General features: G+C 35.0%; 1 protein-coding gene across 9 annotated transcripts in view; it reads right to left on the bottom strand.

Moving 5' to 3' along the window:
• The window catches only part of PSPC1 (paraspeckle component 1), a 61875-nt gene that overhangs the window by 8631 nt on the left and 25817 nt on the right, over window positions 1-27427 (bottom strand). For 2 of the 9 annotated variants that reach the window (XR_003533260.1, XR_003533259.1), the window contains exons 7-8: window positions 23199-23256; window positions 18976-19145 (exon numbers count right to left, since the gene is read on the bottom strand). The exons of 3 other annotated variants lie outside the window; for them this stretch is intronic. Coding sequence is in view for 4 of the 6 variants with exons in the window: in XM_027677230.1 (XP_027533031.1) it covers window positions 15668-15853; window positions 18976-19145; window positions 23199-23256 (414 nt within the window). In the remaining 2 variants the exon portion in view is untranslated. 4 more of the 9 variants (XM_027677232.1, XM_027677230.1, XM_027677233.1 and 1 more) reach the window with 4 other exon arrangements.

Below are 27427 nucleotides of genomic sequence, written 5' to 3'. Positions count from 1 at the left end.
TCAAAAGGTAACAGATAACAATTTTGGCTGCTGACATACTAACAAAAGATACAGTGCTACAGACATTCTTAAATAGTCAAGCAACCTTATCCTCTCCATTCATCTAGTTTTCACTTAAGTCTGGTCAAACCTGCTCATCTTAATTGTGAGTAGCCCCTGCTGAGGACAATAAAACCATCAGAGAATAAATCGTCACCCGGCATCACTGCATGGCTGCCAGGGATTATAGGAGACAAACTGCTACATAATTTTCCCCAATCTCGTGTTTGCCAAATTCTCCCTGGAGGAGCATATATTTGCAGAAAAGTAGTAGAAGCAAGTAAGCACTTAAGGGAAAAAAATTAACGTTACCAGAAGGAGTATTAAGTTCCTAGAAACAAAAGGGCAAAGACTACTTCAACCGAGCCAGCAAGGCATTCAATTCCCTTGACAAGATTATTAAAAATATTTTACATCTATTTCACAACTTTCAATTTATAAGGTGTAGGGTACCTGAAGTTAGCATGTTACACAGAATGAGGAATGTGAATGTAGTGATATTCCTCTTCTGGAATTAGATTTCAAAAAAGAACGAACAGTGGCATTTTCTAGCGGCTAGTCAATAAACCCATGCCAGTGACAATATTGTAATCAAGGGACATTTGTTTTTCTGTTTTGCCTGCACTGCAATACTTCACCATACAGAAGCTGGACTATTTCTTCAGTATTTAGGGAATGATGACCATGTCTGAAAGTATTTAAACATAAAGGACAAAGATTTCACCTGAGCAGCTTAAGTGAGGTCTGAATTCAAAGATACTGGCATTTGTAAGCACTTTGTAAAATTAATAAAAATTGTTCATTTACAAGTCATTATGTTCCTAGATGCCATGCATTTAAAACAAAAGGAGGATCCCTTTTTTTTTTTGTAAAAAAGATTCCTCATGATTTCTAAGAAGTTTGGGTTTGATCAGCAGAAGGAAGTCTTTAACTTCTTAACATCACTCAGGCTTCTATCACACAGTATAATTTAAGTGCTATATATATAAATGTATACATTATATTTTTTGCAAAATCTTGCACACTGCCAAGCTGTAGTCAAAGTCACTAAGACAATCCTATATAAAACAGCAACTCAATCCTGTATTTTTTAAAACAGCCCCCTCCCCTATACTGCTGACATTCCCATATCGAGGAAACTTCAGCACCAGAATAGCTGGCTAATCACCGATTTTCATAATTATCCACTCTACTTATGTTGTTATTAATACAGCAGAAATATCTTCAAATGTTCAGATTTCTACTTTCAATGACTGCGTTCATGCTGACCAGTTTGGAAAAACCTCCAAGGAACAGTATAATTTTCTCCATTCAGTACTCACATGCCCTGTTACATGGATGTGAAGTTCTGAGCATTTTGTGATTCTTTACATTGTCACAAACAGCTAAAAAGTACAAAATTGTTGAAGAAGCAAGGGATTAACCCTTAACCCTCATCATCTGTCACCTAAAAATAATGATGTATAGATGCGCCTTCACAAAGAAAACTCAAGAAAGTCAGATCAAAAGCATCTGAAACTGCTGTATCACTTGGCATTGGAAGCTACAGTTAAAATTTCATGAGCTTGTTTTGCCAACTTCTGTAAACTCTGAGGTCACCTATCACAGAAACTTACAGAATTTGAAACAAATTTAGAAAAGTCTGCTGGTAAACAAGTTAAGCCAGCACAGCTAGCAAAGAATTAAGTAGCATAAGTATAGGTCTATTACTTTAACAGAAGTCAGGATACCATTGTGCTACACACTGTGCAAACAAGTTTACAATTATGCAATCTGAAATAAGAGAACCACTAAGATTTTAGAGACATTTAAATATGCATAGTTCTATTAACATCAGTTTAATTTTATTTCAAAATGCTTTTTGTTTTAAAGTAGCAAAAATTAGTATAGGCAAAGCCCGATATAGTTTTCTCAGATTTTACAGTTTTAAGACTACAAAAAAAACAGCATATATTTGTATTATAGAAAAATACTTAGATATAGTTGAGATGTGATGACCTCACTAGTTTGAGGACATTTTGCATCTTCCAAAAACTAAGGGGGAATCTAGTTTCACAGGAAACTTCCTAGACTGTGTATAATCCAATTTTCTCTAATTTAAAAGATCACTATTCCTCAGGAATTGTGAAACACACTGATACACAGCCTCTGAAGTGTTAGCAATGCTGCTTGGCACAATTTCACACAATGCTCCCCATTCCCTCCTGTAGGGTTCCTTACCTGTCAGTTTTGCAGCAGGTGCCAAGTTAGGCCCGTGTCCTAACCTCCTCTTCCAAAACAATGACAGCAGAACTGATTATCTTTGTGGGGCTAAAATCTCTGAAGCAGTAAGACTGTGCTGGGGGAAGGGCAGGTCACACAGTCCTTATTATCAACACCTCAAGATTCACTCAAAGAGCTTTCATCTTTGATGTGCTTCATTTGAAAATGTGAAATTTAACAATACTACTCAATACATACATCTATATTGAAATGAAACCTAGTAAGGAAGCATTCAAATACCTAAGCATGTAATAGGGTTTAGCATATAAAGTTTAATAAAGTAAAAACTTTATTTAGATGACAGAATCACAGAACGGTTAAAGCTGGGACCTCTAGAGATCCTCTGCTCTAAATCCTTGGCTCATGTAAGGCCACCTAGAGCCAATGCCCAGAACCATGTCTCCAAGAGTGGGGACTCCACATCATCTCTGGGCAGCCTGTGCCAGTGCTCCGCCACCCTCGCAGTAAAGATGTGTTTCCTGATGCCCAGAAGGAACCCCCTGTGTTTCTGTTTGTACCTAAAAGATTTGGTACTTCATTGTGGGAATTAAGTAACATGTTTCCTGTGCTAATTGTAATGGGTGACAACTTCTAACTCAGATTACTTCATAACAAGCGCAGAACACCAATTTCTAGCTGCCACCACAATACAGCTGTATTTGGTAGGAAACAGAAAGTGTTAGATTAGATATGAAATATACAGGAAATGGAAGCTTATTTCAAGACAAAGACAAGGGAACAGCAGTAACCATAACAAACTGCAGGGCATCCTGCAAATGTTCTATCACATACTGGCCCACTGACTTACCTGTTTACAAACAAAACCACACAGCAATGTTGAATAGAGAACCATTTCTCACAAAAATTTGTCTTGGGGAGAAGAAAGCATTTACAGATCTGTTTCAACACGACATAACTAGACCTTGCAACAAACCAAGCCTGCACTTGCCTAGTCTAGCAGATTAGTATTCAGACCAGGGCTAAAAGTTGAGCATAATGCCACCAAGGAACCTGTGAAAATTTTCAAAACAGGGTAAGTGGTAAACTCAACTGCATAAAACTGAAGAGCAAAGATTCTCTACTTGCTACTACTGTACAAGCTCCATCATCTGGCAAGCTGGGACTTGAACTTGGTTTTTTGTCCTTTCCTTGCACAACTGGACATATTGCTGATGCTGCTCTAAAGCAGGATTTATCCCAGCTTCCTAGTACCATTTCACATTCCTTAATTGTAGTGGAAGTCACTACTACCTGCAAGATAAAGTTATTCTTCCTACCCAAAATGAAGTAGCTTCCTAAGTGAACATCAAACATTTTTTAAAAAGCATTAAGCCTTAGGTGTCATACACAGAGCAAAGGAAGCACCTACTAACATGTAACAAAGAGGACTGAAAAGCACTGTAATAGCAATAATTTCAAGTTTGAATAACGGATCAGGCACTTCAGTGAGTGTTAAGAAAACTATTAACCCTTCTGCCATATACCCCCTCTTAAAAGACACTCCAGTTGGGTACCATTTTCTTCACTTCAGAGCAGAGTGCAGAGGCCTCAGTGATGAAACCCCTTTGCACAGGACTAAGCCAAGACCACATGGTAAGAAACAGGTAATTTCCTTCTGTTATCATCTCACATGAAAGGCAGTCAGTTGGCATCATATTCAAGACTAAATATTTCTAATCAAAGAGATTGATTCTTGGTACTATTTTTCATAACGGTTCATTCAGATTTCAAGATGGAAGCTCATGCTATAATTCTTACATTAAAAATATTGATTTAAAACTAAGTTATCAAAATTATTTCAGATGACAAATTTGTAAGTATCAACACATTAATGAGACAATGGCTACACAGACTAAAACATAAAAGCTTTTACTTCAGTTACCTGTTTGTGACTTTTGATGTACATAAGGAACAAACATCCATTCCAACACACAACAAACATTATTTGCAACGTCTTGAAAAAGAAACTCCACGTAAGCAAGCAGCAGCTTCTCCAAAGCAGTCCACATTTCAAACTGAAGTTCTGCACACCGATGCATCCATTTCTTTGACAGGTTAACAGAATATCTACCCGCTATCAGATTCTTTCACACTGCTTCTCACAGACCACCTTCAGAACTCAGTTTGTTTCCACATTCTGCTCAACTTTGTTCTTGCCTTCTTGTAACTTTATTTTCATCTTATTTAACAACTTATTTTGGTCAACTTACTTTCATTCTGAGCTCTGCAAAATCTCGCATCTGATCAGCATCTAACTACTTGGTATGCTCTGACAGGAAATGCTTATGCATAAAGTTTAAGTGATTCTAGTTTACACCAAGCTATGCAAGCTAAAATAAAAGCAGATATGCACACAGTTTAAAGGAGATCCTCAGAAAATGGAGGGAGAATGAAGTTTTCATATCTTTATTACAAAATTAGGGAATCAGAGTCATCCAACAATTCAGTTTCTGTAGCAAACCTTGAATTATTAAAGGAATTTGTATCATTGACAGTAAAAATAGAAACAGTTTGTATTTTTTGAAAATTTTCTACGATATTTCTTAAGTCTCTACTCAAGCTTGCTCAGATCAATGCCTAATTGAGAATACCACATTTCTAATTAATGAAAAGTAGTATTTGGAAGAGCACTGCAATGACTGAAAAGGTGTAAACTAAGACAACTGTAGCTGGCAAGAGCTAAATGCTGATTTAAGCACCTCCTGACTATACCACTCCAAACCCCCATCTGTGGTGGCTGTCACTGTGCAAATGATATTTGCTTAGCAGAAAAGATGAAGACTTTGAAAAGCATCCTTTTAGCCATAAAGGAGCTTCATTAACTGAGGCACATGAAGCAACTGCTGAAACAACCAAAGGCACTACCATATTCCAAGTAGTGGGAAGGCTGTGACAGTCATGCAGCTGTACACACACCCACTAATCAGACAAGCTACCTAAGATGCTAACTCTTCAACCATTCAGATTTATCACTATGGCAAGATAATTATGTTCTCCATAAACTTGAATCCCGATAACCCTATTCTTGTTTTGTCACAATTAAGGCAAAGATGACATTTTCCTGTAGTAAGAACAGAACCAGATCTGGGCAGCACCTAATTTTACACAGGAGCTCTCTGAACTTGAAATAGAAGTCCTCTATTGGATGCATTGGTACATAAGGTATACATATTTGGACTCCAGCCCTTTCCCAGCACAGTTTTGTCTTGTATATTTAGACCTTCCCCTGCATGTCACTAATGTAGTTTCACCTCTTTTCCTTTAGGTTATGTAGATAAAAACTAAAAATATAAGAAAATATAGCCAACTCCCCAATAACGTAACTCTTCTCCACATCTTAATGAAACACAGGCTTTCAGACTTACTTTGTCCATTAAAATATGTCTTTTATTTGAATGTTTACACTGAACTAGTTTCATTTATAGCAGAACTCTGAAACAACATTTAAGGATTTTAGATGAAGTTTCTAAGAGTCATTACTTGCGGTTTTTAATTCTATGAGAGTTTCTAAACTTTTAGATGCAGGAAACTGAAAGATGAGGTCAAACCACATCTTCCTGTTTTTCCACAATATTATCTCCCCATCTGTAAATCTATGAAGAGCACTTATCTACTTTTACTTTTCCATATTAGTGTTTCCACACACCTGTGAGTTTAGAAAGGATAACTATTAAGTTCGCATGTATTCTGTTAATTATTGTGTATTTATTTACACAAAAGAGAAACTTTGAAATTTAATTAATCCAGAACAAAGTCTTTTTTTTTTCCCCCTTAGGAAGAGACAAATTCTTTTTAATGACACAACAGATTAAGAATACATAAATGATATTCATATACTTATAAAACACATATGGAGAGATATGTAACAACCTGCCAAATCATATAAAGAACTGTTTTTATTGTGCATCTGACATCTGATGCTTTTTTTTAACCCATTTCCATCAAGTTCAGTGTTAGAATCCTCAAATAAGACTTCATACAGCTCATATCTTCCACATCATAAAGAAAATTTAATGCTTTTACAACAGAAGAAAACCTGGAATACACATTAGAAAACAAAGTCTTAAATGGAATGGGTTAGGATAACCAGAGCAGGCCAGTAACAAGCTTCAAGATTAATGATTTGGCCTAATCCTACAGTCAGTATGTCACCTTACATCCTCACATCCCTTTTAAAGCCTTGCAGAAGTTTGCAGAATTTTCACCATAATCGTAACAGAAGGTTAGGTTTGAGGCACACTATCCTCAATGTCTAATCAGTAAAAGATCAAGAACTCAAATAAGACCTTTAGTAAAATACAGTTTTTCCACCTCTTTAATGATACTCCATTTGACTTCCTCCACATTGGCAGTTTTGAATATACAAGACTGTTTAAAAAATTTTGATTTTTTTTAAAAACTATCATACAAAGGAGATTCTACAATACCAGTTTTCCCAACCGATGCCTCAAGAATTAAGCAACATACATTAATCAATCCTTTATCTCCTTCTCCCTCAAATATCTAGACGTACACTTTCAAACCTGTGAGTACTTCCATGACTACCACAGCAATAAAGCGGAAATGCAAACATAGTTTCAAGGTTCTGGGCAAAACACTGGTATGCTCAAGATCAGCTTTTATCCAACTAGGCCTAAAAGGACAACATACTGTTAGTAACCACCAACACTTGAATTACCCTGTTTCTGATACTCATACTACATGCCATCATCTGCAGTAAAGTACATGTAGCTAAATTACCAATTCTATTTTTAAGATGCTAGCAATTAATTAATACTTATAACTGGATAAAATAAGACAAATTATATTTCTTATTAAATCTTTGTAACAAAGTTTCACACAATAGTCCCAAAGAATAAAAAATGCATGCCCAGTAACATAATGCAACTCAAAACAAGAGCATGATTTCTCCATAGATTTGTGCTTTCTCAGGCCCCCAGGGGACTGGCTTACTCTAACTTAGTAGTTAAAAAGTTTCATTTTAAAAACTATGAAACTCGAACTGATTTTTTTTTCATGTTTAATGCAACTTGGGGCATCAGAGTACTATTCAGAGCAAACATCAAGACATTTGGACTTAATTTACTGTCTTGTACACATGCTTGGGATTAAAAGCAGATGGAAACTAAATAGATTTTTTTTTTTAATCTTTAATATTAATACTGAAGTGTGCCCTAAGCAGGAAAAAGTCTAGAGTAATGATGCAGGAAGTATACCAAGTGATTTTATTCTCCTGAATCAGCTGCCATTTTAGAAGCCGTAGGATTTCCATTTACTCTCCTAATAAATACTTTTTCATTACTTGCTACTTTTTCCCCCTATGCAATAGAAAAAGTGTATTTTGCTCAAAACATGCAGAGTGAACACAAAACAGAAAGCAAGCTTAGCAATGAAAAATTCTCCTAAACAAGTTACATATTACAAAACAAATGCTCTAGAACCCCCGTTCTACAGTCACTTGCATTCATCAATGCGACTAAAATATGAAACCGTATACAATTGTGATGCAAGAATGATGGTGAACTTGCATGAAGTGGTATTACAAAAACTACACAAAGACTAACATGGCAACCATAACCTGACACATATCCAAAAATGGTTCTAAAAGCACAGCCATCCCAACTGGCAAGTTGACATAATTTTCACTTTTAAACCAGCAATTCAACATATGACACTGCTTTCATACATTTTCTTTAAAAACTCTAAACATTTAGTTTTTGAATTGCAGTAATCACACTCTTCACACACTAAGGCAGAAACTTTATTTACATTATTTGGCACAGCTCTGGTTCTGAAAATGTCAGATGTGGAACTGCTACTGATACAAAGCTGGAAGTTCTAGAAGCACAATGTTCCAAACTGGAACAAAACTGAAAATGAACTACTGTTTCATTATTACAGTTTTCCTTCTGTGCCTTCTGGAAAAGGCTTTTGATTTGAAGTTGATTAGAACTGGAGCTGTGGCTTACCTTTCACATGCTCTTTCCCTTAAAAGCGAAACATAATATATGGAACAACACAGTGCTATTGTGTCAAAGAATGAAGAACGTTAGCATTTTAAAAGACAGTATTTCCATCTTTTTAATTGCAGTTTACATATTTTCTTCCAAGAAAAAGTATATGTGAATAGTCTTGCTTCTTTAAAGCAACTGTGTATAGCATCTTTCCTGGAGAAATCACGGAGAACACTATTTTCCATATTTTACTGGCTTGCATGTAACCTTCTTGGCAACTGCAGAAAGTGAACAGACAGGTCAAGCTCACACAAAAAATTTGGCTCAACATTTTAGGGTACATTTTTTTCTTCATTACTTCAAATACTTTCCTTCTTAGACAAATTATCACTCAGAATATAAAACATAACCATGTTATTCATATATCTAAAGTCCTCAACATGCTTCTTACCTATTTGTTCTAAGATATATATTTCTTAGAAGTACTGAAGATCCTACCAAAGTCACTTAATGAGAACATACATAAAATTACATTCTGTGTCTACAGCACAAACTAAGCTATTTCTGCACAGTTATGAAGAGTCCTGCTCTACTGCCCGCTCCTTGCTCTTCTTTCCTTCCACACTGAAATGAGAAGAATCGTAACTCCCACTGGGTGTCCTTTACCCTGCTCACTGCCTGGGCACAGGGATGCAAGGGGGACACAGAGCAGGCAAGAAGCAGGACCAAGCAGCAAGGAGGGCAAAGGGCTATTCATATCTGCAGCAATGCATGTACTGAATTATTTTAAATATGCACAAAAATATTTCCAATTTCCCATTAGCATACAAATATTTAAAACATTTGGAAGCAGTCTGAAAGACTAATTCCAGCTGATAATTCAAAGACTGCATTCTACAGTACTGTGGGAGTTGGTTTATGCAGCAGCAGTTTTTCATGCAATTTTACACTAAATAAAAACACTTAAGGCTTAGTAACAGCACTGCAAAATAAATCCTTTTAGAGCCAAGAATGAACAGTAAAAAAAAGAAACACATTAAAATGCCCAGAACACCAAGAGCAAACAGATGCAAAAAGAATTACAACAAATCCTTGTGGTTTTTACATATTTTTACATTTATTACATTTCCTCTTCCACCCTGCGTAAGCATTTAAAGAGGGAAAACCTGTTTTGCTTGCGGGTGGGTGTTGCACTGAGATTTTTTGGGGTTGGGGTTTTTTTTTGGAAGAGGTGTTTCGTTTAGGAAAGGGTTTTTTTCTTTCAAATATTCACTGATAATAAAATTACATTCCCTGTCACACAAATAAAAAATTGATTGCAAGGCAAAAAATTAATGAAAATACCTTAGTCGCATCCCATCATTACTAACAAATATGTACTATTTTATTTTTCTTTACCACGGTCTTCTGTTTGGTGCTTCTCTGTCTGACACAGATGTAAGACTGGAGTTTCACTGGTTTGATGAGAGGCTACCAATCTTAAAATCAGCTGTTTCATACTTACGACGACATCATGTGTGTATGCTGTATACAGTTGCTGTATTCAGCCGCAAAACCAAGCCCTACAGAACAACTTCATAACAACATAGAAGAAACACAGCCAACTGCAGTGACCCCACTGTACACCCAAAAAATATTAAGTATTTTTAGAACAATACGTAATTTCAGTTTTTCTGCTATTCCTTGGCCATCTCCACAACACTAAACTCAGTTTAAAAAATCCAAGCATGAATGTACCTGGTATTTCCATCTTTTACATTAAAAATTAGTTGGTTTGTGGTTTTCAGGTAGAACAAGATTTCAAGTTACTGTTGTGAATCTGCTGTAGATATAAAATTGAACCACACTTCTCCCATTTTATTACATTACTTTATTCCCTCTCTCCCATTTTTTTTTTCAATTTACATACAGGACCCTTCACACTTATTCCTGTTCCAGGATCTACACAGGTTTTTTTTCATTTAAAGGCAAGAACAGTATCTTTATTCTCACTGCAATTCTTTCAAGTCAAGCACTTAATGTCCCACATACAATTAGCATGTAAATTCAATCAAATCATACAGCTATGCTTTACTCTACAGAAATTGAGATTAAAAAGCACACTAGTAAAACTAGGAACAATGCAAGCGCTAGACAAACCATTTACCAAAACAAATGGAAAAACCTTATCAACACATGTATGTAGTAACACAGTCAAGTTCCTTTTGAATCCCATACCTCTCTCATTATGAGCATTTTGTTCTCTACTCGAGGGACCACATACAAATCAGTTAAGTTTTTACTTGCATTTACAAAATTGGGTTGTTTTTTTTAATGTGATTTGGGTATATAATAATCGTTATATGAAAGCAGGGGTTCTTCTAATGGTTTTACCTGCAAGTATGCTACGCTCATCTCTGAATTTAAACTTCTTTGAGTAGTTCCTTTAATTAGGGAAAAATGGTTGCTGTTCCAAACTCTTTTCTGAAGAAACCCATCTCTTATTGCTTTTAAGAGTCAGGCTGAGGTCATTAATAAGAACACCTCCAAATTACAATCTCATATAAAATTTCATAGTATTTTAAGGAAGTTAAAGATGGAAAAGACCTATTAAATCTATCCCACTAAAAATGAACACATTGAAGGTTTGTTTCCATGCATTTAAAATCATCAAAAGTACTGTTTTCATTAAAATGTTCTGTTTTATCTATTCTACAAGTAACATTTTAGACATAGATAACTTAATTTTTATAAACTTCAGTATTCCATGGAGTACTGTGAAAACACACCTGAAATTCCTACAACTATGATTTTTAAAAAATACTTTATGGGGAAAACCGCAAAACTATTAACAAAACACCAAACTGGTGAGAACACCTACTAAGACTATTTCACAGTATATCCCAAAAGGCAATAACACCCCAATTCAATGGGAAAAATTATACCTGACATTAGGTATTCCTACTTTTTAGTCGACCCTTTTGTTACTAAGTCCTCACAGTTCAATACGTGAATTTTTAAGAAAGCAAATGCTTTTGCGTTACTACAGCCCAACATTTTCCACTAAACTAGCACTGAATAGAATCATCTGAAGTAGTAATGTCCAGCCTCTCCATTTCCCACAGACCACACTCACTCCCCTCCTTACTGTTCATGAATCAGGGAAGTTTGGACGGATATTCCCTCGTGCTACAGAAGTGAGCTAACAGCCCAAAGAAAGCATCAAATCCCAAGATAATTTTGCATCTGAATGACAGCACAGTGCCAATATTAATAATTTCAGGGCTCCTGAGAAGACAAATTTCATTTGAAGTATGTGCTCTCTAAAGTCCCCCAGCCTTGGGCACAAGCACAAGCTAACAAAAGATGCTGGATGCAGACTTTAATATCACCTACGGATATGCACCACTTCAAGTCTTGGGAATGGGATTTAGAATAATCCCTTCACATTTGGCGTTCAATGTAAACTGACTCCAGTCACTACCCAGCTTTCCTTGCCATTTAAATAGTTCAATTACAGTTTATTTTGACTTGTGAAGGGAAAAATTATGATCCAACTTGTTATAAATATATATAAAGTATGAAAAAAATTAGTTTCTGCAACATGCTTAAGTAAAATGAACTTCATGCCATCAGAGCACACCACTCATCTGCTGAACATCTCACCTCCAAGCGCATTTTTTCTCTTTAAAAGGCCTAATGGGTTTTGGTTTTCACTTGAGAATCTGCCTTTAGATGGGTTATTTCAGCATTTTTGAGCCAAGTTATCTCAAGGTAGATTGTGACCATTTAGCAGTGTGTAGTTCATCGATGTCACTGCGTTTTCAAAGAATTTGCAATTACAGATTATTCTACATCTGACATCAAAAGTGGAAGAGGGAGAAAATTATTTTGGTATAACATTTTAAAATATGACAAGATATTTTAGATCAGAATGCTCCTCAAAGGTGGTGTGCTACAAAATCCTAATGGATTATGGTTAGAATTAAGTTAATGCAATATTTAGTTTATAGTTTTCTTGCCTTCTTTTCTAGTAAGAATCTCCAGTTTATAGTGTCTTTATGTACAACTGGGTAAAATATAAATGGACAATAAATGAAACAACTTAAGGACAGGAATTTTCTTTCTAGGTAATCCATAGTAATTTGTATTTTTCTTAGGAAATAAATACAGTAAAGTATATTTGAATCACCACAAAGTTTCCTAACATATCAACATGCTCTATCTAATGAGCACACTGGACAGAACTACAAAGATAGTAACTCAACACCAAAATGAATTTTTTATTTCTTAACTGCCCAATAGCTCCCTTTCAAATGACTGAAGTGACAAATGCAAATGCAGTTAGACAAGCCAGATTCTGGTAGCGGCATGTTTTCTTTAACTTAAATAAAATCATAAAGTTTTGTTACTTTTCAGTATTAAAATTGTATCTCACATGAAAATTAAGCAGTTTAGACTGAAATTTCAGGAATAATGTAAAAGCTCAGTAAGTACGTTACAAAAGCAAGTGCATTGTAGTTGTCAATTTCATATACATTCCAAACCTATTTGTTTTAGCACAGCATACAGCAAAGAGAGTCAGGACTCCACTGTGCTTTCCACTCAAACAGAGCAAAGGTACTCAAAAACTTAAGTACATGTGTACACAGAAAAAATTATAAACCCATCAGCCAGATGAGGAACAAGAAAAATCAATCACTTCAGTGCAAAGGCAGAACCTTCAAGAAACAACACTGCTTAGGAAACATACCGAGACCATTCCTTTTTTAAGGAAATTAGGTGTTTATTGTATAGCCAGAATCAGTTACTAGTACATTTGGCAAACAAGAAGCCCTCCCTTTAGAGTTGAGCTGTGTGCAATCAACACAGCCAGGCAGTCCTAAGAAAGCTTTTATTAAGAGCTGAATTTGGCAGTGTGTCATCGGCTACAAAAGGCATTCTTCATGAAATCTTTAGTGTGCCCAAAGTCAACACTTCAGTATTTATTTGTTAGGACTTGGTTCAAGGATACGTAAGAGATTAGATGATTTCATGCAGTAAGGACAGATGACAAATCCACTGCTACCATGCAGAGGCTTACAGGAAGGGTAGCTCACAACTGTGGAATCACTAATATTAATTAAAATGTACAGTAACTTTCAAACACATACATAGCTCCACTTGCTAGCAAAAATGCAGTGCAATAAACATGCATTTAAAATAGCATGAAGCTGCAAGGAAAGAATGAACCACTTTTGCAGATTTGGTATGTTTAATGTATTTCTGAAACATACTCAAGACACTACAAGGAGGACGTTATATATCATAAACAAATACACAGAACTTAACTAAAAGGTCTGAATGACACAGCCTTTTGCATTAAAAAAAAAACAACCAAACAAATCTCTTGAATCTAGTCAAGTTATATTTAAAACATGTTCCTTGTACAGCTTTACAGTTTAGAACGACCAATTCACACCAATGATTTCTCAATCCCCTAAAAAATGTCATGGACATGGCCAGAAAGATGAGAAAAAAGTAATCTCATATTTAGAAACCTTACTTGACATCAATGTAAACTGCATTTTCATCCGAATGCAGGATACCAAAGCAGAGAGCTTAAGTAGTTGCTACACGCAAACACTGGTTTACACTAGTGAAAAAACAGAAATTTTCCAAAAGTTGAGTTTTAGGACTAGCATGCTAAGCAAAACCAGTTGCAGTTTCGGTTGTGGTTTATTTTAAGAATGACTGCCATAATGTGATACATAGATCAAGTAGGGGAAAGAGTATTTCACACTCTGAGCATAATCTGCTGTTGTATTACAAACTATGAAGTGTAGCATGTATCTCAAATCAAGCAAAAAATGGTAACACTAAAGACAGTCTAGAGCAAAACACTTATCAGTTATAGATATCACAAGTGAGGACCTACACATAGCTCCTGTATTCTATGAAAAAGATAGCTATCTTAAGTCCTATTACACTGACAATTTAAGTAACAGTGTACTTCCAAAATTCCAGCAATGCTGCAATTTTCTTGTTACCTATCTGCTCAATATTAAAGCCACCAAGACTATCACTGCTACATTAACAAGTAACACATACATGCCCTCTCTGCTATGTGCATTCCATGCTCAGCTATGTATATACCGTTTTGATATAATCAGGGCACCAGGTTATCTCAAATCAGTTTTTAATCAATTTAGTATCAGTATTCATGCAGATAAAATTATTTCTATCTCTGAAAATGTGAGCGAACTGATAAAACAGTTCTTACATCCCTACTTATTTTCCATTACAGGAATAGAACCAATAGGTCTTTTCCATCATCTTCCATGACTGACAAAATCAGAATCACAATAAGCTTCCTAATAGCTTTACCATCAGTTTTATCTTACAACTCAATCTTCTAGTCTATCCTGAGTTGGGTATTTTTCAAATTCATCATTCTGTAAAACCTTTATGAAGAATACTAGTGCAATCCTTCTAAATGCATATTACTCAACTATAAACAAACACTTATTTTCACTAGAAAACATATATTTGCTTCCTTATTAAATAGCTATGCATTGATAACAGATCTGTTTCTATTCAAAACAACCTCTGGGGAAAATGTATACTTTTTAATAATGATGCACTACACAGTGCAAGGCTTTAAACCAGCTTGCAGAATTGTCTCCTTCCTCACAACGGCAAGATACTTTAACCATCACCAGAACACAGATGTCACAACAAATTTTCTTCTGCGTAAGTATGGTTTAGGTAAATTCATTCATTTGTTATGAGTAAAGCATACATACAGATTCCTTTCCAAAGTTTTTTCTTTCCCAGGTTAAATTTTCTAAAAACTTGTTTAACAGATATACTCTGTTGATAAGCCTATTGTGACTAAGTTTGCAATGGTGCACTGAGATGCAAGGACACAGTAGCCTTGAGAACACTTTGTATAAAATTTTATGCTCTTCCAAAGTCAAAGCAAAAGCAGCTGTGTTATAAGTTTTTCATAGTATGTACTGCACCATGCAGTTTAGCTAAACAGATTCACTATTAAGAATGGAACTTTTTTGACACATAGTAGAAACTACGTACGAATGAAAATGATGCCACTTATAATTAAGCATAAAATTATTCTCACTCAGTATTAGTAATAACATTCCCAAAATACTTTCCAGTGATTTTTTATTGTTATCAGATAACTGCACGTTTTACAGCATAGTCACACATTGTATTTTGCTAGTCACAAACACATTGCCTTACATAATGATCCGCATCATTTCTGCTCTATACTACAAAGCCTATGACTGAATACAAAAAAAGGTTTTACAAAAGAAATTGTTTTAAAGACTACAATAACAATAGAACCGTTTCCAGATAACAGCTAAAATTATAAAGGCATATACTGTATAGTTTTACTGGAATTTCTAAAACAGTAAGGAATGAATTCAGATTTAGTATCTGCGACGCTTGTTAGGTCCTTCAAAGTTGCCCCCTGGGTTTCCTCTACCAAAGCCACCAGGTCCACCACTGACGGCACCTACACCACTCATTGGCGGCTGAGGAGTTTCAGAGCCCGTCCTACTAACCAGAGGTGAACCCATCTGTGATGGACCTCCTTGAGGGAATCTCTCATTATGCTAATACAAGTCCATTTGGAACATGCCAAATATGAGTTACAACAAAAACCACAAGTGATGTTGTCATGGAGTTCAGCAGATAGTCCAGCAGAATCAGGATCACACATAGAAGGAAGAAAGGAGCAATTCAATTAGTTATTATGGGAAAAGAACTGGAAATTAAAGAGTGCTAATGTTATGCTCCAACTTTGTAAAGTAAATTAAAAATTAAAAGCAATACTTAAGATCAACTCTGGTGCTAAAAGTAACTTCATCTTTACAAGCACATCTGAAGCAATATATATTCTCTATGTAACAGAGGAGACAGCAAACAGTTTTATACCTGAGCGCTATTCTGCCTTAAATACCAACTACAATGCTTCTCCCTTAAAAAAATTAGACACAGAAACACTGTCAAACTGGGGGCTGGGGAGGATCAGCTTTTTTATTTCCAGATAAATCATATTTATTCTTTTAATAGCAATATAACGTGAAGACTTCTATATCCATATATCTGTGGATACTTCAAGTCCATGCTACTGGAGTCAGTCTTTTACACGGTACTTTAGAACTCTTTAGTTAAGACTTTTAAAACCCTGTCCAAATAAAATTACATTAGTCACAAAATGCATAACTGGACTATGCTTAGTTTAAAAAAACTTCATATGTATCTAAAGCTTATTCTGAAATATCAATCTAGGATAAAAATCCAGTTAATATTCCACATTTATTTTCCTTAGCTCTGTGCCTAATATTAATAAAGGTATATATGCTTACACAAATTTATTTGCTTAGCAATTAAGACCTAAAACAGAAAACGTGCATCTGAGCACTTACAGTTCAGTATTTATGTAAGTGTTTAAAACAGAACACCACACGGTGAAATTTAAACTCAACATAACATAAACCATTAAAAGCACAGATACATGGTACAATCAGATGTGGAAATAACTCATCATTCACCTGTTGAGGACAGTTATGCTTTTAGAAGAAATTCCTTCTGTATAGAGATCTACATTAACTGCCCAGGTATTCAGAGTTTGACAAGGACATTCAAGACCAGCACTTCAATTGTATGCCTGAATCAGAAAAGAATTCTTCTGAAAGCCTAACTCCAGAAAAAGCAGCAGAGCTCTGCAGTTCTAAAGTCTGCTAGTTCACATTTATATTACTAAAAAACAGCATTAAATCTATAAAGATAAAAATATATGCAACTTAGATCATGGTTGTATATATGTGTTTGACATTGAAATGTTACTTCAAGAGCTGCATAAAGAACTACTACTGAGCCAAAGAACCTTTAAATCTGCAGCACTGGATAAATCTGTTTAAAAATTATCTTTAACTCACGCCAGCTTGTCAGCAATGGATATGAATTTCAACAAATAACTTATCGTACTCCTGATCATTTTTACCATTTGACTTTTGGGCAAAAAGTACAGTCCTCTTTCCAACAAGGAAACCTCTCTCCAGCTAATGAGAAAACTTCAGTAATTAACAACCTCCAATAAAGTACGTGGGGGAAGCTACTTTGAAAATGTTATGTTCAAAGACAATCTATGGTTCAAAAGACTGCAGCGGGACAAAAAGAAGATTACTACAACTTTCCTCTTAAGACTTCAGAAAAACATTCAATTTAAAAAATTAAATTTTTATTTCTGGTCTATAAAGTATGGTCTCCATATCCCTCACTGGAAATTAACTGTTACAGTGTTTTAGTAGAGACCTCTCATAGGATCTTTAAAGTATCTTTCCAACAGCAAAAATACAATAAGGCTATGCCTTTCTGTAGGGGCCTGCCCTCCAAATTAAAAACCCTCAAAGTCCAAAATGAAGCAAAAAATAAAACCTAATTTGTCCTTCAGAAGCATGCAGAAGAAAATGGAAGTAAAGAAACATTTTTTAAAACATGCATTTTGAAGTGTCAGTATACTCCCTACATTTTCATACCTGGAATGACTTTTTGTAGAAAAACAACAGTTTAAGTTAGATACCATGTTCTTTTCCATACGCCTCTTTTTCAATGTCTGTATAATCACAAGAGAATGTTCTAGAGCTGATCAATAACACAGTGGTCTACAGCAAAAGCATCTCCAAAACCAGTATTTTGTGAATAGCATCTTCCCTACTTCATGAGAAATTATACAACTGATAAAATGAGCTGGCTCCTACGACATGAAGTGAGATCCTCTCCTTTTTAATTTATAAAGACCAGACTCATCATATATTTAGTGCAAAATCAAAATCTCATTTTTCCTATAAGGAACAAATTTTTTTGTTCAAACTTCATTATACAGACTGCTCAGTCACGGACAGATACTGTTGAGAAGGCATATATAAAAAGATGCAGCTACAAAATGCTTCCGTGTTCCAATAAAACTATAACAGAATCACTTTATATCACACCACCAGTAACCCAAATATTTATTAACAGAGTAGTATTGAAAAAATATGTAAAAATCAGATTTTAAAATTATATAGTTGTTTCTCTACATAAGACATTACAGCTAGGAAAAGTAACTGTCTGGCTATGAGAACAAAGCAAAAATGGCTAGTGCTTTAACTGCATCCCAATGGCCTATCACTTCTGATTAAAAATTCCAGATGTATACAAGATATTCCCTACCACCCATGGCAATTCGGCAATACTATTTTTCCTGTATTGATATGAGAGTTATGCCCAACAGCTGTTGGCATACTGATTTTCTAAGTGGTGTAATTACTGTCACAATTCTCATGCATTTTACAGTGTTACAAAAGAAATAGAGAGAACACTAAAGTTGCTTAAAAAAATTAAATAGTTTACACAAAGATATCTTCACACTACATAGCTTCCAACATTTAGCTGTTCATCAAAACCTCTGACAAGCTAATTCACAGAATTTAGTTTTACAAAAGAAAAGAACAGCAAAAGTCTAAATTTACAGATTACCATTCCTAAGGGAAGTATGATTTTCATAGTAATGTCAAAAAAATATTGCCCTTCTGTGATGTAAATTATTCGTATGAACAAGTTTTATCAATCGCTTTTCACAGATTCAAAATCTATAACGTTCTTATTCAGCGTGAAAATACCTTTGGTAACAAAAATGGGCCATGAGACATGACAGCTATTCAAAGTAATTAAATTTGTGATACATTACCACTGTTCCATTATCTGGCATCATTGGTGTTCCCATATTTGCAGCTCCTTCTGGTCCCATGGAAGGACCAGGACCCATTGCAGGGCCAGGTAAAGTTCCTCTGTTGTTCATATTCATACCCATCATTGGAGGAGGGCCTTGGTTACCAGCAGGTGCTGGGCTAAACGCATCTATGCAAAACAATCTATACTTAGAGCTGTCCTATCTTAATTTTACAAGAACAAACAAACAATTTACAATATTTAAAAAGCCAAATGTACAAGACTTCAAATACTTGAAATTAAAAAAAATATATTCTTTGAGACTGTACATTTATCTCAATCATCTGCTTTTAAACAGATTCTCAATAATCCCTAGTATTTTGCATTACATAATTTGCCTCGTGTTTGAAAATCCCAACCTTTATAGCTTCACAGGTTTACAGTTTCTGTGCAGGAACTGAAGCATTCATACAGCATATATATGCAGTATACAGACCACAAATTAGCAAAAATCTCAGGTCATTTTACAGATATTGCCAGCTATAAGGCAACTTGGCTCTTTAGGGATCGTAACACATGAAATGTACATTTTCAAGTACTCTTCTATCAATATTATGTTAATTGTATATAGTGTACAGTAAAAGCAATACCAGAGATGGTACTCAGCTTCACAATAAATTATTTGTAATACAGTATAAATAAAATCTTGCATTTAGCTGTAATTTATTATGGGAAAAGTACCAGAAAACTATGGGAAATTTTGCTAGAACTGAAAGTGACAGAACAGTCTCCTCCAAAATTCTGATTCAAAGTAAGAGGTAGAAAAAAGCTTGAAAACATATTTTGAGGAGATCATTTAGCTTTAATATTGCACTAGGACATGCCACTCTGCCAGTACTCATTAACATATTCAACATGTAGGTAAAAATGCCTTCATAACATTTTCTCCTGTTGTTGTAAGAAAGAAAAAAGTCTGATTATATAGCTCACATCTGCCATTATGAAATATCATCAAGACTGGTGATGATGCGTTCTCCTCCCCTACCCCCAAATAATCCATTCTTTTCAAAGAAAATACCTTTGGAACCTAGCCTACACTTAAAAGTATACACCATAAGAATATAAAGAAGTCAGATACGTTGCTAGACTAATAAGCTTGTTATTTTAAAAATAAACCCTCTCACTTCTCATCACAACTGTACTTCTTCAGTAACGAATATATAAAAGTACATCATTGTAAACAGGCCATTCAGTATAGACAGAGTACTATGACTATCTGCAGGTATGCAAAATTACATCTGTATTACCTGCCTTGATTACAGATATCACAACAGTCAGTGAAACCATGGCATCCAAGATATTGCTGCTGAAACTGAAGAGCTGGGTTTGATCATTATGTCAACTACAAACTGTTTAGCAAAAACAATCCATGCAACACAGCAGCACCTGTAAAGTGCTAAACAAGTTTACCAGAAGAGATAAAAATCCTGTAATTTTGAAAAGCAGAACTCTTTTGAGCATAGTAATGAGAAATTTCCAGACCTCTCCCTATGACACTAACTCAAAACAAAGGGATGCTCAGGTTGGATGCTTCTTACCTACCCACATATGATTAGTTCAGGAAGCAGGTAGAAGATCATGCTACAATTCAACAGAATCACCCCTAAATTGGCTTTTAGTATCATCTATTCAGTGGCTAAGTAGAGAAGGAAAAGGAGAAGTCTAAACTGCCAACATAAGAAAGAACCTTTTTTTTTCAGAGGCTCTTCCTACTCTGCAGGATTATCATGTTGGCAGTGATCAGTGCGGGCAGTAGTGCCATTACCTAAATGCTAAATTACTTGTTATTGGCTTTTCAGGCTAATTAAACTGAGGCAGCTGGCCACACACAGGTAGCATTACTTATCTGTCAATTGCAACAAAGTTCTCATGCTTGGTATCATACAAATGCACCCACAGTGCTTCTAGGGTGACATATAGCAATCCATACTATGACACCTATAATATTAATCCTGTTTCAGGCAGAGTCAGCTGTAACAGGAGGAAAATTACACAGTGTAATACAAGGAGAGAGTGGGGCCCTGCACACTTTCAGCAAGAGGCCACTATAGTATTTTAGCTTTAACTCAGAGGTCGCCCAAAAGACGCTAAAACCTAATAACTTGATTGCCCATTCTTTTTGGTGGGACACTGATGTTAGCAGTTAATTTACAGGACCAGGTTTAGTAACAGATGGAAAGCCATCACCAGTGTTCATGCAACAATGCACAGACACTAAAAAAAAAGTCTTTTTCTGCAAACTGAAGGGCTGAAAAAGTACACTATAAATGTCTGAACTGCACATACCAAAGTCTACCACAGTTGGCAACACGCCAGTCAATAATCCTCATCAATGCAGAGATAGTTCCCAAAAAAAGTTCCTTTTTTCCATATTGAAGTTTATAAGCTGCACTTAGCATTACAGAATCAGCTAAGTGCTATGATGAGCCATACAGATTCTCTCAGAACTTCTCACTGAAAACTACAAAAAGGAGCAGTTCTGCACAAGTCAGCCCAACACTTATTAAATCTGTCACAGAGGTATTCTGCCTTCTAATAATATAATGCAGATGTTTCCATTAGTGAAGATACTCCAGCTCTCTACTGTCCTACATGATGAAATGTTGCAAATGGCACAGGCAAAGGTCAGTTAAAAATAAAGTTACAATTCTGACAGCAATGTTGAGAATGAATGCTAAGGTCAGTAACTAAAGATCTACTATTTAAAGGTCTACTGTAAGGTTTCGGGGTCAGATTATTTTGGTTGTACTCGTGGAGTTGCTAAAATACTGGAGAAAACCCAAAATCTCTGTAGTCAGCTAACCTAAAATCCAGACTATTTGCTATGGCTATTTTAAAATAGCTGTTCAGTGTTACTATAACTTCTTTTGGAACTACACAATTTATTTCTAAAAGTATTAGGTTTAAAAGCTAGAAAACAAGACGATGAACATCACTGTTAAGCATTAAAACCTGGCAAGAATTGCAGTAAATACACACTTAAAATCTGGATGTAAAAAGTCTATCTTGTGGATCTGCACAACTGGCACAGTATCGATATTTATGAAGTCTCTTAGTTAAATGAAGTTTTCAAGTATGCTGCAACGATACGCAAAAGTACAACTATAAAATAAAAAATTTAGTCACAATTTATGCTTCATTTCATTACTTATAGATAACTTCACAATGTCTTCCTTTAGAATTATTTTTAAAGCTTTTCAACATCCCCGAAAGAAAAAGCCTATTTCTATATTGCAGCTATAAATGTGTCTCAATTAATAAATGCAAGGAAATGGTGAATAATGTATTTTAAAAGTTGAACCAAGCAGACTTGTTAGTCTATTCATTAGTCTATAAACTCCCATTACTCAAAAAGGTCAAGCAACAATGTTTACTAAGTTTTATATGTAATTTCAAGTTTAAAATACAGAAAAATAGTTCTACTACTTTTCCTTAAATTACCATCTTAATTTTACTTTACATTAACACTAGGAAGTTTCTGATAGATATATATTGATGGTTAATATAGTTTAGTAAGATTTGGTGTTTTTGAAGAAACACTCTAAGTTTCAGTCTTGTTTAAAAGCAGATATACTGGATAAGTAAGATTTCAAACTGTTTCAGTCTGCATATATGGAGCAAGCACTAATTATCATACTTTTCTAGATTTCACAGGAACAGTTCTTAGCAGTGACAATATTTAAAGTCACAAGAGCAAACTGAGAATATTTGCAAATACAAATTTGCAGTAAATTAGTAGAACACCAACCACATTATTCATTAATCTCATCAAGAACTTGCCAATTTTGACCGCTCTCCATCATTTCACTGCATGCAATCACAGTATAAACTTCTCTGAATAGACAGTCCCTTCAAAAGAATGTCAAATATTTTTTAATATAAAATTCCTCTTTTGTATCAGATAATTTCCAAAGCATCATCTTTCCCTGATTTTTGTTTTTCTTAACTTGCACATCTTATTTTTTCCCATGTATAGACAAAGCAATAAAATAAAGATACATCCTGGGGGGGTGGGAGACGGGGAAAGCTGTTTGGAAGCAAAATATGTGGGATTTTTTACTTCCTAATATTGCTTACTCCTTTTTACCAGTAGTTGTCACTGATTAATAGTGCTTGAGTAACATGTACAGTCCCAAAGAAAAAAAATTACATTACAGAAGCCTTTTTCCTTCAGATCCCTACCTCCCATGTTAATTGCTCCACGAGGACCCATATCACCCATTCTCATTTCCTGTTCTCTCTGAAAGTAAACATAGTTTTCATGATCAACCTATCATTCTTAAAATTTAAAACATTCCCAATTACTCCATAAAAATAAAAACGTTAAAATTTTCAAAAGTTTCCATTGATTAAAAATAGTACAAGGAACGAAGTTAACTACACTCTCTTGTTTTTATAATATCAAATGGATTAGGAAGTTCAGTACAGCAATGCTGTACATTTTTATGTGTTAAAGATTAAATATCACAAGTTTAATTTATCATATGCAGCAGTCTAAAGCTCCCAAATAGTTATGAGATCAACTTCAAATAATCCATCTTCACGCAGTGTTTTTCACTAATAAGAAGTAATTTACCTTTTAACTGTAAATAAAGAGGTCTTATTACAGTATTGCCTAAAGGCCGTGGTTCAATAATAGTCAATCTGGCTTCATGATTCAAAAATGCTTGTGTTGACTGGAAACCAAGCTCTGATGTGTTATATTATGGTATATAAACTCAATCTGCCAGATCATCTTTTTTCCAATAGTTTTGACTTAACCTGGTGGCAGAACACGTTCTGATAAATGATATTATGCTATTGATATGTTAGTTCAGATACTGACCATCCTTTTGAAAACAGCATAAAACTGTAGTATATTAATAGAAACTATAACATGCATTTATACTAAACAGACAAGTAAGTCAAAGTGATCCAGATTCAACAGATGCTCAGTCACCCAATAGCAAAAGAGTTCTGACATTGCTAACCACGAACCACGGCCTGCTGAGAAAAAAAACTCAAAGAATAGTACCCAGAGTGGCAAAAAATGACCACTTAAAGGAAAACAAATTACACTATCAGAGATAATTTCAAGGATTGTACTATTACTCTTTACATTAAAAGGATTAAATAGAAACAAATTCACAGTTCGAAACAAAAGCTAAAGAAACTCTTCTTAATTAAAAATCTTCTCCTTAATTGAAAATTTTCTCCTTAATTTTCTACAAGAATGGTAACATGTATTCTGCTCAAGTGAACACACATGGGCTAAGAATAAGCATATGCAAAACAATTTACCTCATTTTGAAAATCATTCCACTTATGATTTAAGAGCATAAGTACAAATGCACTTTGAAAACAAATCCATATACTAGGCAACTAATCAGTTTATAATCAACTTTTACATGGAAATATTAATCAAACCAAAATACATTCACAGGATTTTTACAGGTTCGCAAAACTCCACTTTGGTCAATCATATTCGGGATGCCAAACGTGAGTCTTCTATCTCCACACACTTCAAGTGGTAGACATCATTATTTGACAGAACAGAATCAATAATTTTGTAAAAATAACCTGTTATGGGAAATTGCCATAAGAGACACAACAAAAAGCTCTCAGGTCAACAACTTTGTTTCTAGCAACTGATATTAACCTAGAAAATGTACTTAACATAAGAAGATTACACACTATTTTCAAAAGAATATGACTTAGTGTGGAGAGGAAAAATAAGGCCTGGTAACTAAGAGATAGATGCAGATATTAAGGTCCAGCTATGAAAGGCCATTGATGGAACACTAAGGAGCATCTCTTCTTTTGACCCTAGAACCCATGTCAAAAATTTGTAACAGCATGCAACTACTTTGACAGACCTTTCACAGTAACATCCATTGGCATTTTAAGTAAAATCAGCACCCCCACTAGGATCAATCAAACCATAAAATGATAGCAATGTCACAAAATCAGATACAACTTTGTTGATATTAGTCTGCTTGTACACCTCAGCCCTGACATGAGGAAGCAAAAAGGAAGTGGTATATCATCCCTAATGTCAATCCCTAGCCCAAACTGACAGAAAACCACCATGGTATCAATTTACATTCGTTAGTTTGTATGTGCACACGTACAGGCATATGTGCACATGCGACACGACATGCCAGAAACAGTTGTGAGATACTCTTTAGCTACAAGGCAAAGTATCAGATTTTGCATTAGTGCACATAACTTACTTGATTCATGTCAGGTTCAACTGCAAGTTGCTTAGTGTTTGGTCTTTTTTTAATATGACAAGTGCCATATAAGCCAGGGCCAAGTACAACACTGGCTAGCTAAGGATGTTAAGTACAGAGCTATAAAGCTGCATTAGCTTGCTCTGTAAAGCTTTAATATACACTTTCCTTAAAAAGCACATTACCTCCTAGCAACAAACCAGTTTTTTTCTCAGCCTGAAATGTTACCAGTCTTCAGCTAACCACAAGTACAGCAAGACAGGTAGAACTTGCAATTTTTACTTTTTTTTTTAGTCTAGTCTAACATTTGTAACAAAACCCATGAATTAATTATTTGCCATTTTTGTAGCTTTAACTTTGGTGCTGAATTAGTACAGTATAAAAAGTATGTCAGCAATAGAATCAAGATCCATAAATATGCCTTATGATCTCTGCTGCCCATTAGTTCATCAATGTGCCTGCAAGAATTATTATTCCTACTGTTGCATGTTCATAACTTATCATGTTCCCTTGAATTTTCAGCACAGGAAAACTCTTCTGTACTGTTAAACACAGAATTCACAAATTTCCTGTCAGAGAAAATACCCAATTTCAAATGTTAACTGATAGTATGTATCATTAATGTCATTAAATGCTCAACATATTAGCAACTTGCATTTGCAGGAGTCCAGATGATAACAAACATTTAGTCCTATCACACACAAATCATGTCCTAGACAGCTCTTAACTATGTGAGCATAAACATGTTATTGCAAGTAAGTTAGGTCAACTTGTCCATGGGTTTTGCCCAAAATATGACAAGAGAAAGGAGTACCAACAGGCAGTTTGACAGAGCAGCTGAACCAGTACTGGCTGGTAATTCCAGCCCACCTGAGAGCTTCACTTTTGGATAATCAAGCCCTTTGCAGAACTCAACAGCGAGAGTGTTACCTTCTCAGAGCTTCTTTTCCTCACTATATGACTGCCCTTTCTTCGGTTGAGTAGTAGCTGCTTCAGTCCCTTCCCAAAAGCCACCCATAACTACCCATAAGAGGGAGTTAAAACTGAGCAGCAAGAGAGCAGGGCTTAAACTCTTAATAGAGAAATACGTGGCAATTAAGAACCTCTGAAGTCACCTGGTACCTGGGAAAACAACTTAAATTGGAAGAGAACAAGAAAAACGGATGATATGCAATACAGGGAGAAAAGAAAGCCATAAGACAAAGCACATGTAGTAAAGTGTACAGTAATCTTTGAGAAGGTCAGAAAAAAAAACAAAACCAAACCAAACAAACAAAAAAAAAAAAGTCCTATTGTAAAAGCACTGTTTACACAACTCAAAAGAAAGCTTTCCAAATTACTTCTGTTGCAGGATTCTTATAATACTTCAGAACTCATTAATGCAAACAATCTTCCAATTTATCTGAGTAATTTGCTTTTAGAAAAATTGCTATGATGGCAAATACAGAATACTTGCTAATTGCTTTAGATAAAAGCATGAAAAATTTTATTTCCTCACAATTCCAACTCATTTTAATGTCAATTGTAAAAAGCAGATCTACACAAAAATACTGAATTCAGTTTTCAAATTATACATTTTACATTTCATCTAGTATGGATTCTCCCCCTTTTACAAGTATTAGAAACCAGGTCTCTCTAGTATTTAAGGTGTATCATGCGCAATGTTCTTATACCTTAAACACCACTGATACAGCAGTGTAAGTATACAGAGAACTGCCAAGATCATTCATCTCAGTTTTTTAAATGTATTAGTTTTTTGCTAAATTCATTCTACAAAACCATGAAACCAAATGTTTTGAAAAGAAACCTAAGAATTGATACAGGAGAATGTATCAGATGCAAATCCCTTGTCACACCAAAAGTAAAAATACAAATAGTCATAAAACTGACCTTTTTTAATAGACAAAGGAATACTACTTTTTTTCCTGAGGAACAGGCTTTGCAATTGCAGCACCCCAGAGAAAATTAAAAACCTTGTCTCCAAATGATGCAACGGTCATGGTAACAAAGCTATCAAAAAATTATGTTATGAAATAAATATAGTATGGAATATTTTAGAACAGCAAAAAGCAAGATACCAATGAAATATTAAGATGACAGATCATACAGTTTACAAGTGTTTGTGGTCACGAGATACACTTCTCAATTAATACGGGACTATTTACTCACCTTTCAGCTAAGGAATGGTGACCACAGTAC

The sequence above is a fragment of the Neopelma chrysocephalum genome, unplaced genomic scaffold (assembly GCF_003984885.1).
Source record: "Neopelma chrysocephalum unplaced genomic scaffold, ASM398488v2 Primary Assembly neopelma1_43, whole genome shotgun sequence".
Classification (NCBI taxonomy): Eukaryota; Metazoa; Chordata; class Aves; order Passeriformes; family Pipridae; genus Neopelma; species Neopelma chrysocephalum.
Note: the sequence above shows the minus strand (reverse complement) of the source record. Positions and strands in the feature narration are given on the sequence as shown.